The sequence below is a fragment of the Adelges cooleyi genome, unplaced genomic scaffold (genome assembly GCF_023614345.1).
Source record: "Adelges cooleyi isolate 19-005CV unplaced genomic scaffold, UGA_ACOO_1.1 ACOO_flye_CR_arks_rails_tigmint_CR_PRNA_247, whole genome shotgun sequence".
Classification (NCBI taxonomy): domain Eukaryota; kingdom Metazoa; phylum Arthropoda; class Insecta; order Hemiptera; family Adelgidae; genus Adelges; species Adelges cooleyi.
In genome coordinates, this window is record NW_026095912.1 from 633,240 (window position 1) to 646,632 (window position 13,393).

Consider the following 13,393-nt stretch of genomic DNA (forward strand, 5'->3'; position numbering starts at 1 on the left):
ATTTTTCATTTGTTGGTTTTTTTTTTTGTGTTAGTTAATATTATGTATAATAAAAATATAGGGTTTTCGTTTGGCGCTTGAAAACAAAATATCAAAACTAATATATTTTATGCTAATTAAAGTGATCTTAATAATAAATTAAAAAGACCAGTACAGTGACTAAATGGGAATAGAGTTTTTTGGGAAGGAGGCGAACACAGGCCAGTGTTTGAAAATCTCTAAAAACGTTATAAATTTTGACATTGTGTTTACTTATTATACACTTTAATATTAGGTAAAATTTAACACTGTGTACTTATATTACAACTAATTGAACTGTGTGATAGTGATTGCACGTTGAAAAATTGTAAAACTGTTATCCAATTATCTACTTAATAGGCGGTAAGCCTATATTTGTAAGTCAGTTGGGCTAAATAGTGAATAATTAAATTGATGGCACCCGACAAATCTAGTCAGTGTAATTTTCCTCTTATTTTTGGGGTTTTCCTTAACAAAAAAAAAAAAGTTGTATAATATGTTACAAGCCTTACACTAGATCCATTTTCAGTCCAATTGTCAGGCCTAAAAGTTCACAAGAAAAAGTGTCTTGCCTCTCTTGGTGGGACAGGATTTTTGATATTAAGTGTATACAATTGAGAAGAGGGATTTTAGTTTAAACAAATTTTCTATTTTTTTTTTTTAACATTTTTGATATATGGTATTAAAACATATTAGGTTGATTTTGTATGAACATATTGAACAGGAGTATTTTTCTTAAAACATAATCTCACTTATTCACCCGACAAATTGCTTTTCCCGAACAAGTCCGTCGAACACCTCGAACGATTCCAAAATATTAAAATTTACACCAGTCAATTTTTTTTTTAGATATTCTACAAAAACTTCTACACACAGAATACTCTCTCGTACCGAAGATAGTAGGCCAATGTTGTAGCCTTGAAGAAATATGTCATGTAGTCAACAGGCCGCTTTCAATCCCTTTGATACTTTTATTGCAAATTTCTGGTCAAGCCTTTAAACAATATCCCCCCCCCCCCACTTACTTATATTCAATAAGTAGGTATTTAATTAGGAATTGTTATAATATTGTAAATAAAAAATATACGATGGTTATTGACATAGTATATTCTGATTTTTAGTTTTCATAGCAACAATATCAGAATTTTCATCCGTGTAAGTTTTCTGTACAAATAATATCACATAATACTGTTCAATTGTCTTTGTTGTTTGTGATATAAAATACATTGAACGGTTACTGAAGAAACGTTTTTACGAATGTTTGGTGTTCTTTTAAAATTGTCGTTGTTGTTTCTTATTTGTTTTTAAAAGGGTCCTTGCATATTTAGTTGTACTTGTTAAATTAGTCCAAAAACTCTAAATAGCTAGTAGTAACGAATGAAAATGGCGACAACGTCAAATGTCCAATCTGCAGAAAGAGCTAGGTATTATATTTCGTTGATGCCAGTTCAGAATTTTGCTGATGATGTCTACAAAGTAGACTTAGCAAATCAGGTTATTTACAATATATATTGTAGTAGAAAAATTCAAATGCGACGCAAACGCTAAATAAATTCTTACCGCCGTGCGCAGACGTTAAAGATAAAAAAGAAAACCGAGCCAAGTCACAAGTCCAAGGTGGATATGACAATTCGTGAATTCAAAGCAAACGCGTTGTTCGTCCACACGACCAACAAGAACACGATATACAACCATGTCTGTGAAGGAATCGTGAATAGGTAAGTGGACTTTCTTGTTAGATCCTGAGTTTAGTAAGGTATATTGGATTTGGACAGCTGGTGTAATCAGACGGGTATCGAAACTTATGGGATTGAAACTGACTAAAAAAAGCATAGCAAACAATTCAAGGTGCTTACGTTCTAAACGATTGTCTTAAACATTATTTACTATTTGATAAAATCAATTTAATCACAAGTTTAAATTATACACACTGTGTTTATAACGCCCCGTATTAAAACTAAAAAAAAATGATCTTAATCCCTTTTTTTTGTGCTTTTTGATCCAGCGCTTTGGACGGCATCGACGGTGTGGTGATTGCTGTTGGCCAACAATGTTCGGGTAAAACGTATAACATGATCGGCACATTTACAGACAACGAAGGCAGCGTCAACATTCGGGTAAAGAACACATTGTTGTATGTTATCCCAGTTATCCCGTGGGAATAATCAGCACGCGATCAAGGTTAGGTTGTTAGAAAAAAAAATAAGGCCTCTTCTGCGGCTACAGCGTACCCGTGATGTGTGTAGGTCAATTTTCAATTTTCAACTTCAAATTTTGAACATATAATGAAAAGTGCAATTGTGAGTTAACGATTGGTCAGAAGCGGGGAACTTGTTCTTTATAACAGTACCTCATTTAACGATTTTGATTAGGTATGGAGGGAGAAAAAAGGATACACGATTGTTCAAAATGCGAGGCAACTAATTATTGAGATAAAAATAAAAATTTAAGTATAAAAAAAACCACATTACAAAGGGCCAACACCGATAGGTGGGAGGTGAGAGGTAAACGGATTTAACTAAAGAAAAAGTGGCTGGATGTGATGAAGGAATTGACATGAAAGTGTGTGTGTGAAGTGAATAAACATTTATGATAAATGGCTAATGGTAGAGTAGAGATTTGGCGGGTCGAGCAAGAATATTTAGCATTTCAAAAAGCTCTAACTATAACAATATAACGACTCCTTGTTGGTAAACAATAAGTTGGAAACACTGAAAATATAAAAACTGTCTTCCCAGAATAGAGGCATAGCGCCAAGACTGTTGGATGAGATGTTTAAAAGATCTCACTCGTCTTCGCCGGACAAAAAAATCTCCATTAAAATCAGCTGTGTCGAGACAAGAGACAATTGCGTAAACGATTTATTGGAACCCACTAACCCCATACCGCATTCTCTAAAAAAAGTAAGTAGTTGAGTTATACATATATTTACTTGCACATGTTACTCAACAGATATCCACTTCCCATTCTACATTAATAACTCAAAAGTAATTATTGAAAACTGCTTATCCACCAGCTTTAAAAATGTAACAATTGTATAAAATATACAATACCATTTTAGTTTCAAAAGAGTTCTGGAAAAACACTAAAATGGGTAAATAATTAAAATTTTTTATAAAAATTGAAAAATAACATGCACAAATATTTTTCAAAAAGAAAAACTCTACTAAATTGCAACTATTTTTAGAGATAAATTTTTTTTATCTGCAGAGTTAAATATTTCACACTAGTTTTTTGTTGAATTTTAAACTTGCTGTCTACATTTTATCAACAAACCTATTAGCATTACACAAAGTTCATTGTAAAAAAAAGAAAATAATGGAATACAGCATTTGTTACGAATAACATCATAAATAATATTTTAAAATATCAAAACTAATAACCTGAAATTATTTTTCTTAAAAATTTCCAATTTGGTTTATGGTTTATGAAGCATATTTTCAAAAAAATACTTAAAATATAGATTAATTAAAAAAAATTGTACATTATATCTACAAGGTAATTTGTAACTGTTAACTTAAAAATATTAGACTTTTTTAATTATTCTTTTTCATATGTTTACAGTCATTAGTAAGTTCAAACGTGATATAGATTTCAACTATTACATAACTGAAAATAAGATTTTTAAATAGTAAAGTAATCACAACATTTTAAAATTAAGAATAATTTGGTGACAATTTTTACTGGTCGATAACCAGATTTGGATAATTACTTTTATAAGTTATTTAAGATTAAAATTAAAAGTAAATATCCAAACAGGTTATCGACCAGTAAATATTATCAGTAAATTATTCTTAATTTTAAAATGTTGTGATTACTTTACTATTTAAAAATCGTATGTTCAGTTATGTAATAGTTGAAATCTATATCACGTTTGAACTTACTAATAACTGTAAACATATGAAACATATGAAAAGTTAATACAATATATAAGTTACCGTTTCAAAAGTTAAGTTCGTAGGGTTTTAACACACAAGGGATGAATTTTGAGAAATAAATTAAAATTGACTATGAAAGTATACAGTAGAATAATTTTAAAAATTATATATAACTGTATACTTTTCCTTTGCTGTACTCTCGACTGTTAATAATATTATCTATACACTTTGTGTGTTTAGCTATTGGTAAAACAAAAAATAACAAACTACCGAGACGGTCTGACGAAATTATTCGAAGCCGAATCGCGAAAACAAATGGACAAGAGTGTAAATTATTTAGGGGCCAATGTCAATGATTTCATATTCACAATTTATGTCACAGTCTACGACACTGTAAAACAGAAAAAGAAATCGTCCAAGGTAAGTAGTATTTTGATTTAAATTACATTGCATTATGTACATCCAGTACCAAAGTTTCATTGGAGGATTTTCGGATAATGTATCTACTAACGTTTTACTAAAATTGTTAGGAATAAAGACTTTTTTTCACATACAAAAAACGTTGTCACCTTTGAAATTACGGTAGTTAGTATGATTTGAATTGGAAAAAAGTCTGTGTGTCACTACATCTTATGAACGGATAATATTCAATTTTCTGTTAAACTATAAGAGACAGAAAGTCGATGGTAAACTTATTAAAAAATATTTCCAAAAAGCGTTTTTGCTTGGACTCGAACGCCATGTGCTACGATGACAGGGTGAGAGGCAAATGCCGACTCTGCTCGGTCCTATGCGCTCCTGGTACCCTTGAGCGTCACTTAGGCCACTGGGTTCCGGGTACCTTACCCTTTTCGATTCGCATCCGAGCTCGGTGGATTCGCCCTTTTTTGAAAGTACCGAAAATACCGTTATTTTAGCTCCTTAGGTAACAGGAGCACATGCATAAACCGAGCAACGTTGGCTAGTCGGGCCGGCAAAGGCGGTCAGCCGCCAATGGCACAACACGGCCATATGCTCCTGATGCAGCCTTTGTGTTATCAGCCGTAAAATACCAATACATAATAAATAAATACATATATTATAATAGTGCATATCACTATAACCAATTTTAAGTATCAGTGCCATGTTTACCCTAAGGATAAAAAAACATCTTAGGCTTACTGAACTAAAAATTACACATTACAGTTTGACTTTTAAATTAAGATTTTTCAAAAAAAATTGCTTATACCTAACTCCTTAACAAATGGAGGGTTTGACGTCCTCTTGAATGCAAGTAATTATGAGACTTTTATATGGTTAAAAAAATGTTGAACTTTCAAAGTCCATCCTTAATAAGAAATACATGTATTAAGGCCTTACTATAAAGTATATCTGTACAAGTTTTGTATATGACATGTGCGTTTTGATGATAAAAAATTATTATGAAAATTATTGGGCAATATTTTTTAACATGTAAGTAATAACTGTTAAAAACTAAATTTACAATATTTATATTGATTTTTGATCATTGGTGATTAGTATAAAATAAAAATTAAGATTATTATAATATTAAAAATGGTATAAAAAAAATTATTATTTCATAAACCGGTGATATTTTGCACAAAAAGTAATCATTTCGTCATATTGAAATATACGATTACAAAATAGCTGATATTTTTTTAATAAATAGTTTGTATTAAAAACAAAAAGAACAGATTTCATATTATATGTATTAACAATTTTTTTTTTATAATAGGTACCTAATAAAACATCAGTCTGAATATTAGCTTCTTAGAAAATTGTAATTTATTCAAACCATCACCTATTTTAATTTTACATAATATTAATATTATGTACACATAATAATTATTATACATAATTAATAGCTCTATTGCTGAAAAATATCCGTTGACTATTTATTCACTCACACGTAGCAACATAGAAATCGACTATGATTAAAGATTATTTTCCCCTTATTTTTTTGGTAGTAAAAAAAAATGTTTAACTACAGATTTTTTATTACATTGTATGTTTTATGACACCATGCTACCCTCACTCCAATTTTCAGAATTAAAGCCCTAAAACTTCACCTAAATTAGTGTAATAAATAATGATATAATTGTTTATCATTTAATATAGTTAAGAATTAATTATAATACCTATTTTTTAGTTTACCTAATTATTTCATTAGAAAAATTACTGTTGCATGAAATTAGGACAACCTTGTTAATAACATAATATTATGTATTTCGTGTTTTTCTTTTTGCCGAGAAGATACACGTGATCGATACCGGTGGCATTCAAAGGGCGAGGTCGTCATTAAATGCATACACCAGTTGCACGGCAAACAAAATGAAACTCAGTTTAAACACTTTGTTTCTGAGATTGGCCGAAGCGAAACATTCGGAACGTCTGGAAACCGCGTTGAAGGCCAGCAAGCACTTGTCTCCTGTTTTGACTTTTTGCGAAAACTCATTTTCCTTGAACAGCAACATAAGGTGTTCGGATCGTTCCATTTAGAGTGGCTCAGTGGCTCTTCGCCCAATTGTCACTTGTGTACTTGATACAGCAGTTGTATGCCCCATGCAGGTTGATTTGCCACATAAGGCCGGAAAGTTCATACTTGGAGCTGTCCCTGTCCACGTTGAGTCTGGCCACGTCGTTGCGGATGATGCCACCCTTGAGTATCCCGAGTTATGCGCCATCGGACGACATAGAACTCCTACAGGCAAGTTTCAAACCTACCAGTAGGTACCTTTGCTACAGCACCAGGTTGTTGGACATTGACTATGAACGGTTTGACATGAATATGACTGAAAGGGAGGGAAAGGAGATGGGATAGAGATAAGTGAAGGGTAAATCGATAATTCAGGGATAACTAATTAGAGATTATCGGTAAGAGAATCAGAGAGATGATTCATAGATAGAACATCAGCTGATCATAAGACATGTTCGTTGTTCATGATTCAATGTATTTTTTTCAAGGAAAAGATTATACCTAACTTTGGTAACTCGAGAACTTGAGGTATATATATAAAATGTATTAAATATAAAAACAATTTTAATTTTTGAGTAACGATTCTGTTGCTCTTTTCTAAAATATACAAGTGTGATTGCTTGCATAGAAATATTACTATTCTGTTGCAATCATTGACCAACGAAAGTACAGATAGTTTTGTAGTATACAAATCAATGATGATAAATCGTTTTACGTGGTAGAAAGTCAACTAACATTAACTTATCTAACTCTAGTCCATGTTATACTTTATTTTAGACCTATGTGGACAGGTTGGAAGAAGAATTTGAGCATACGGATTCGACAGATTTCTTAGTATCGCCGGCGGACGTGCAAAAGTATAAAAAAGTAAAAAACGTCATCAATTTTTTCAGCGACAGTGAGCCTATACCCCACGATTCGCTGCCAGAATGGCTGCCGCCCATAGCTTATTCGATTGTCAGGGAAGAACTGCGACTAGTGTAAGATTTCTAAACATAATTAATATCGGTAACGGTCGGTATCAAGTACTTTATATTGTACAGAATGAAAGGCACCGAGACCAAGTTCAACGAGCAGTTCAAAATAATTGCGAGGCAACAAATTAAAGACAACGCGTTTGGCGACGTTGGTGAGTTGATAATAATACCCCAAGTGAAATGAAGATCTTTGTGCCAACCGTGGTCAATAATACTGACATGAATATGTCTTTTGGCTTGAGTTCTGTTAACAATTTGTTTAGTTTATCCGCCGCCTTATTGGTTACCCAGTTCTGCATATGAACAAGTTTATCTTGATATTTCTTTTTTGAAGTAATATTGTGTTTGAGATACATACACGTGTCCCATCCCTTCCAGTGCTCTTTTTGGATACACAGCTCTACTCAAAGTTATAAAAATTGGCATTTAAATTCATCATAATATTGTTCAGACTAAAAATTGTCCCATTTTTGCAGACGTCGAGAAGAACTACGAAAATTGGTTGAAGGAAACCGAAGTGATCATCAATAAGGTATAGGTACTTTGGTATTACAACTGTACTAAAGATATCTAATGCGATTTTGCAAACGGTTTGTGTGTTTGTCCTTGTGTTTGTGTGTGTGTGTGTGTGTATATATTGGACTAGGTAGACAAGCTGAACGGGACCGTCGACGAAATCCTTCTTGTGGACAAACTGCCCATAATCGATACGCAAGAATGGTCGAGATTTTTGAAACGGAACGGCTCGATTTTCGAAGACGCCAGATACAAAAAGCATAAGCTGGAGAGAGCTCAATAGTAAACAATTTAATAATATATTACATAAACTAGTCGTTAGTAAAACATTCCACTAAAAATGCTAACAAATCTACTAGATCAAACTATATACAATACCGGATGGCCGGAAATGAGGATCGAAAGCAGGCGGAGTTTTATAAAGACAAAAGAAAAAAGTTTTTAATAAATTTCGTTTTAATAAATTTTGACCATTTCAACTTAATTTCAGGTTTATTTGCTAAAGTTGAGGTCATAATTTTAATGCACACAATTTTGGTGGTAAAAATACTATTGTGAGACTTTGGCTGATCGAATTTTAATTCTGTAAAATGTTAATAATTTGTTGGTTTTTTTCTGGGTTTTGTGGTTCAACCTCATTTAACAAAAATATGGCTAATAAATTATTCAACTTCAATATATTTATTATTTATCTCAATTTGTACGATTAAAACAGATCTTTATTTCCTTAATTTCGTTTGAAACATTTTTCCTGGAAAGAATCGACGTTCCTTCTAAATATCAACTTTTTCGATTGTACTTTATGGTTTTTCTGCTTTAAATTCATCATGGAGCAAGTGATAAATGCTCTTCGTAGACTTTAGTAACTTTAAAAATTATTTTCGACAAGTCAACATTTTCGGCCAATTATGAGAAAATGCGTGCCTTATTTTTAATGAATCAATCTGTATTTTATCTTAAACAAATATATATAATATGTTATATATCGGAATAAAAACGGAAGTGCCAGAAAGAACATGTCCTTCTCTAGCTCTCCTTGCCCTTAAGACCGTGCACAAGGCTAGTTACTTTAGATAATCACGACTGTTATAATAGCACACATGATTCCTTATATAGTATGCAAATCTACTAAATCTTCTTCGATTAAACAAATTATTATTATTATTAAAATGTTATTTACTTTTTAAATTCGCTTAGATAAAAATAAAACGGTATATTTTATTCAAATAAGTGAATTCCCGTGTCTGATGGAAAGATACTTATTTTGCAAAGATAATAGACAATAATATTAGTTTTGGATTAAATTGGCTTCTGTGTTGTTCGTTTAAGTCTACTGTAATCTCTTATGGGCTTTGTCTTGAGCCGGACTGATAACAAAGAGACCAAATTATCCGAAGGAAAGTAAAAAAAAAAATTCTCTGAAGGACTGAACCTCTGTTCATACTATTCTGTTGACCATTAAAGTAAAAACATGGATTTTAAAAGAATCCCTTCCTTTTTCGAATCTATACTCAAATCATATTTACAATATATTTTAACTATCAAACGGTCGCCAGTCATTCATGGTAATAATTTGAAATTGTCATGATATTTTCCAGTTCTCTGAATATCTATTTGAAAACCTATATGGAAAGAGTGTTGAGTATAAAGAACATGCGGCTTGAAGTGAAAAAAAAAGGTGAATATCCTTAGCTAGTATACTCGGCAGGCATTTTGAAAATATAAATTGCTCATGATTTCGTTTTATAAGGTTACGTGGTAGATACCCTATATTAGTTTAGTGTTCCAGATTCGTCGACCGAACCAGACGGAGCAGACCACGAACGAATCCTCATGCAAAACATTATAAGTCTGTCTCACCAACAAAAGGAGTTGCACCTACTCATCGGTAACGTCATAGACGAGGTCAACACTCAAATTTTGAAAATGTTAAACATCAAGAACAACATCGACAATTTGTTTAGGATGCAGGTATGGACATTATTACAGCAGTATCGTTATTCAAGAATCAGGGGCAGATTTAGACATTTGTAAAAGGAGAGGGGCTAGAAAAAAAATGCATTTAAATTACATATAAGCAATAGTAATGGAAAAAAAATGTACATAAAAATGCGCTCCTACCTAATGCGTACAATTGAAGTACATAATAAAGAGGCATCAGTCCCCTCAACCATCCTCCCATTGGTATCCGCTCCTGACAGGTATTTAATTTTTATCGTTAAAATTAAATCTACCTTGTGAGTAAATGTGTTTCCATCCAAAGCAAGATCTAAGTATGATAGGAATTGAACCACAAAAAAAAATCCAATTTAGCACACAACTCGTTATTGTACCCATTTAAAAGTCAATATAAACTATATTGAATTTACTATAACCTTGGGCAGCTCGCCAATCACTAAGTAACAAATGTTGTATCTCTCAATTCTCAATTCCAGTCGTGCGTTAGTTATTTTCAATTATAAACATGGAAGATTTAATTGTATATATTTTCTTTTAAATAATTACATAATACTGTATTATACAGTATGTAAGCATGTTTAATTAGTTTTCTGATATTTGTTTAAAAAAAACATTATATGTACTATTTCCTGTCACTAAATTCAGTACTAGCCACGTACTTATGTAATATTTTTTTCTTCCCGAAAAGTGTATTTTATTGCGAATATAGTTTTTTAGTTAAAATAAAATTAGTCTAGAGAACATAATATTCAAATGCAAATTGACTATAATAGAAAGCTCTTGGTATAATCAAAAGAGTAAAAATGATTATTAAAAAATGTAAATTATATTTTTATTGTTTTTAATATTTCTCTTAAGAAAATATATGAAAAATATAAAATGCATATTAAAGAAAAACGTTTAATTGGCAATTACTGTATGATTATAACTTATGTTATTGAACAAATTGTCACTTGTACCCTTTTAGTTCTCACCCCAATTATTTTTGACATTAAATTAATTAATTGTTTTTATTTAAATTATAATCAGGGTGAAAAAAATATTATAAGAAGAATTGGAATACATTTTCGTTCAAACGTCGAAAGTTACTTTACTTCGTTTACGTCTAATACAATTTTTCCAGAAACATAACTATGTTATACTATGACTATATTTATATGTTTAAACAAATTAGACTGTTAACATTTTTACTAATGAAAGTATATCTAGTAATTATAATTTGTGCGATGTATGTACTATTAGGATTTAAAAAAAAAAGTTGTCACTAATTATTGTAATTAATTTTTTGTCAAATATTGACTTGATTAATAGGTTTAGTAAACTCTAAGTCGTTTCCTCTTTTTTTTCGAAAAACTGTATTTTATGATAAAGTAGATTAACGTTGCTTTCTGTGAATCATTGACTTTTGAGTGTACTTACAATTGTTTTTCTTTGCAAAAGACATTTTCTTTAATGTTTCCTCAATGTCGGACATCCGTTCACTGCGTTTTGACGTTTACGGTCGAGACGAGAAGAGCACAAAACTAAATGGTCACCATACCACGGTCAACGTGGGTGCGGTTAGGTAACGCGGTTATCTCGGGTTGTGGTAACCACAATTGTGTTTTTACCGGTTACCTCGCTTATGTTGGCGTTGGGACAATTTTTATTGATAACAACAAACGCTCATTAAAGTTTTGTAAAATAATTTATTTCTTACAATTAATAATTATAATTAATAAAGGAAAAAAGTCAGTGCAGTTAGATCGGTATTATTACAACTGAAAGTGATAAAAACAATTTCGAATAAACGCTTCAACGCGAATCTGTAAGGTAATGTTGAAATATAAATATCCACAAAAGCATTGTAATGACAATAATAAGTAATGTGCTTAAAAATGTTTTTTTTGGTATTAAAGTGGATACGATTAGAGTTGAACGTCTGTCTAGTATAATTTATTACCTTAGTTATCCATATAATATCTTAATTAACATAATATAATGAAAATATTTGCAAGTATCTGTTGATTGTTTAACTCACACATAGCAACCTAGATATTAGTGTAATTTCCCCCCTTTTTTCCTTCGTTTCCTTAATAAAAAAAAAAATAAGTTTGACTAGAGATGTTTAAGAAAATTGTATATTTTATAGCCTCATATTAGATCTGCCTCCGGCCTAACTTTAACCTTAAACTCAACATTAAAAAAACGAAATAAAGAATAAGTTTCCACCCTTTTTAGAGGAAACGGTTTATGATATATTTTGGTTCTTCAACGTTTACCAGTAGTACTATATCGTCTAATGAATATTTCATAAAAATTTGGAACTCATTCATGTATTCTTAGAAAAAGTTTATAGAGTACCTTATTTTTAATTAGAAAAATATATATATTTTTAGGGTGTTTTAGCATTTTTGCAATCAAGTACCTTTCATGTAGGATTTCTGGAGTATATAGAGTTGCTAGACGAAGATAACGGTTTACAAGTTAGCTTCTCAGCAACAAATATATCAACTTTTTACCTTGAACTACACAATAATCCCGAGTGAAGTTTTTTTAGTAGGGTTTCAATATTCGATGTTTTCAAATTCAACGCAAATGTGCAATCCAATTATCGTTTCGAACAACCTAACTTTTAGGGCAAACGCATTCTGGAAACACCGCATTCATTTTCAAACCAAACGGGGCACATTGTAATGGGATTACTTAGGTAAGTTTCGATAGCATATTATTGAACACCCTACAAACAACTTCAGTATGGCTTCCACACCGACACCGAATTATTCTTTACACGAATACTTATAGACTAAACTGTCTGGACTACAGTCGAGCTTATGCATATAGTTTTTTAAAAACATTAAAAAAAAAAAAACGTTCGTTTCAAACAAACCTACAGTGTCAAATTTAAAATCAGAATTATACTTACGATTATTTGTACGATTTCAGTTTATCAAACCATGCAAATTGAGTCCATAGAAAGATCACTTAAATTGTAATAAATAAATAGATATAGATAATATAATTTGTAAGCAAACGGTGTAAAATCAGTTGATTGAGAGAAAAGTTATTTGTTTCTTGTGCAAAATGATATGTGATATATTAAACGAAATCCCCTAATTTTTATTTTTGTTATTGTTAAATATTAAAAAATTACTAAATATTTACTTTTTTAAGCATATTTTTCCAAACCTCTATAAGTTTATCAGACTTCAATGGTAATATGTATTTATGTTTAATGAACATTTTGAAATTAGTATTATTTACTAAGAACGTTCGATCTGTCCTCCCTTTCGCCCCAAACTTTAAAAGCAATTAATATTACCCAAAACTGGTTATCGACCAGTCAAAATATTCAGTATATTATTCTCAATCAAAAAAGTCAATTGAAAATATACTTTCCCATCTAAGTGTCAAAGATATTACTTATATGTATGAAATCGCTTGCAAACTAAACAACTAAAAAACATAGAATATAAGATAGTAAAAAAAAAAAAGTAAAAATACAAGCAATGGTTTGCATTAAATTATGATGTTACCATTCAATTTCGGGAGCGAGGTCAAGGCAAAGAGTTGACTAGAAGATGTTTATC

General features: G+C 31.0%; 1 protein-coding gene across 1 annotated transcript; it reads left to right on the top strand.

Annotated features, from left to right (window-relative positions):
• Nucleotides 1-1,641: 1,641 nt before the first annotated feature.
• LOC126836919 (kinesin-like protein KIF9) lies at nt 1,642-8,148 on the top strand. The gene is made up of 10 exons (XM_050570640.1): nt 1,642-1,736; nt 2,024-2,135; nt 2,757-2,921; nt 4,137-4,316; nt 6,150-6,319; nt 6,465-6,603; nt 7,150-7,352; nt 7,416-7,501; nt 7,826-7,881; nt 7,996-8,148. Exons 1-10 carry the CDS (start codon nt 1,642-1,644, stop codon nt 8,146-8,148), a joined length of 1,359 nt encoding a protein of 452 aa, XP_050426597.1.
• Nucleotides 8,149-13,393: the final 5,245 nt, after the last annotated feature.

Excerpts from the sequence above, each read along its gene's own strand:
- LOC126836919 (XM_050570640.1), top strand. The coding sequence starts at position 1,642 with ATGACAATTCGTGAATTCAAAGCAAACGCGTTGTTCGTCCACACGACC. Across the intron at positions 7,353-7,415 it reads AGGGAAGAACTGCGACTAGT|AATGAAAGGCACCGAGACCA; the intron begins GTAAGATTTCTA and ends TATATTGTACAG. Across the intron at positions 7,502-7,825 it reads CAACGCGTTTGGCGACGTTG|ACGTCGAGAAGAACTACGAA; the intron begins GTGAGTTGATAA and ends CCATTTTTGCAG.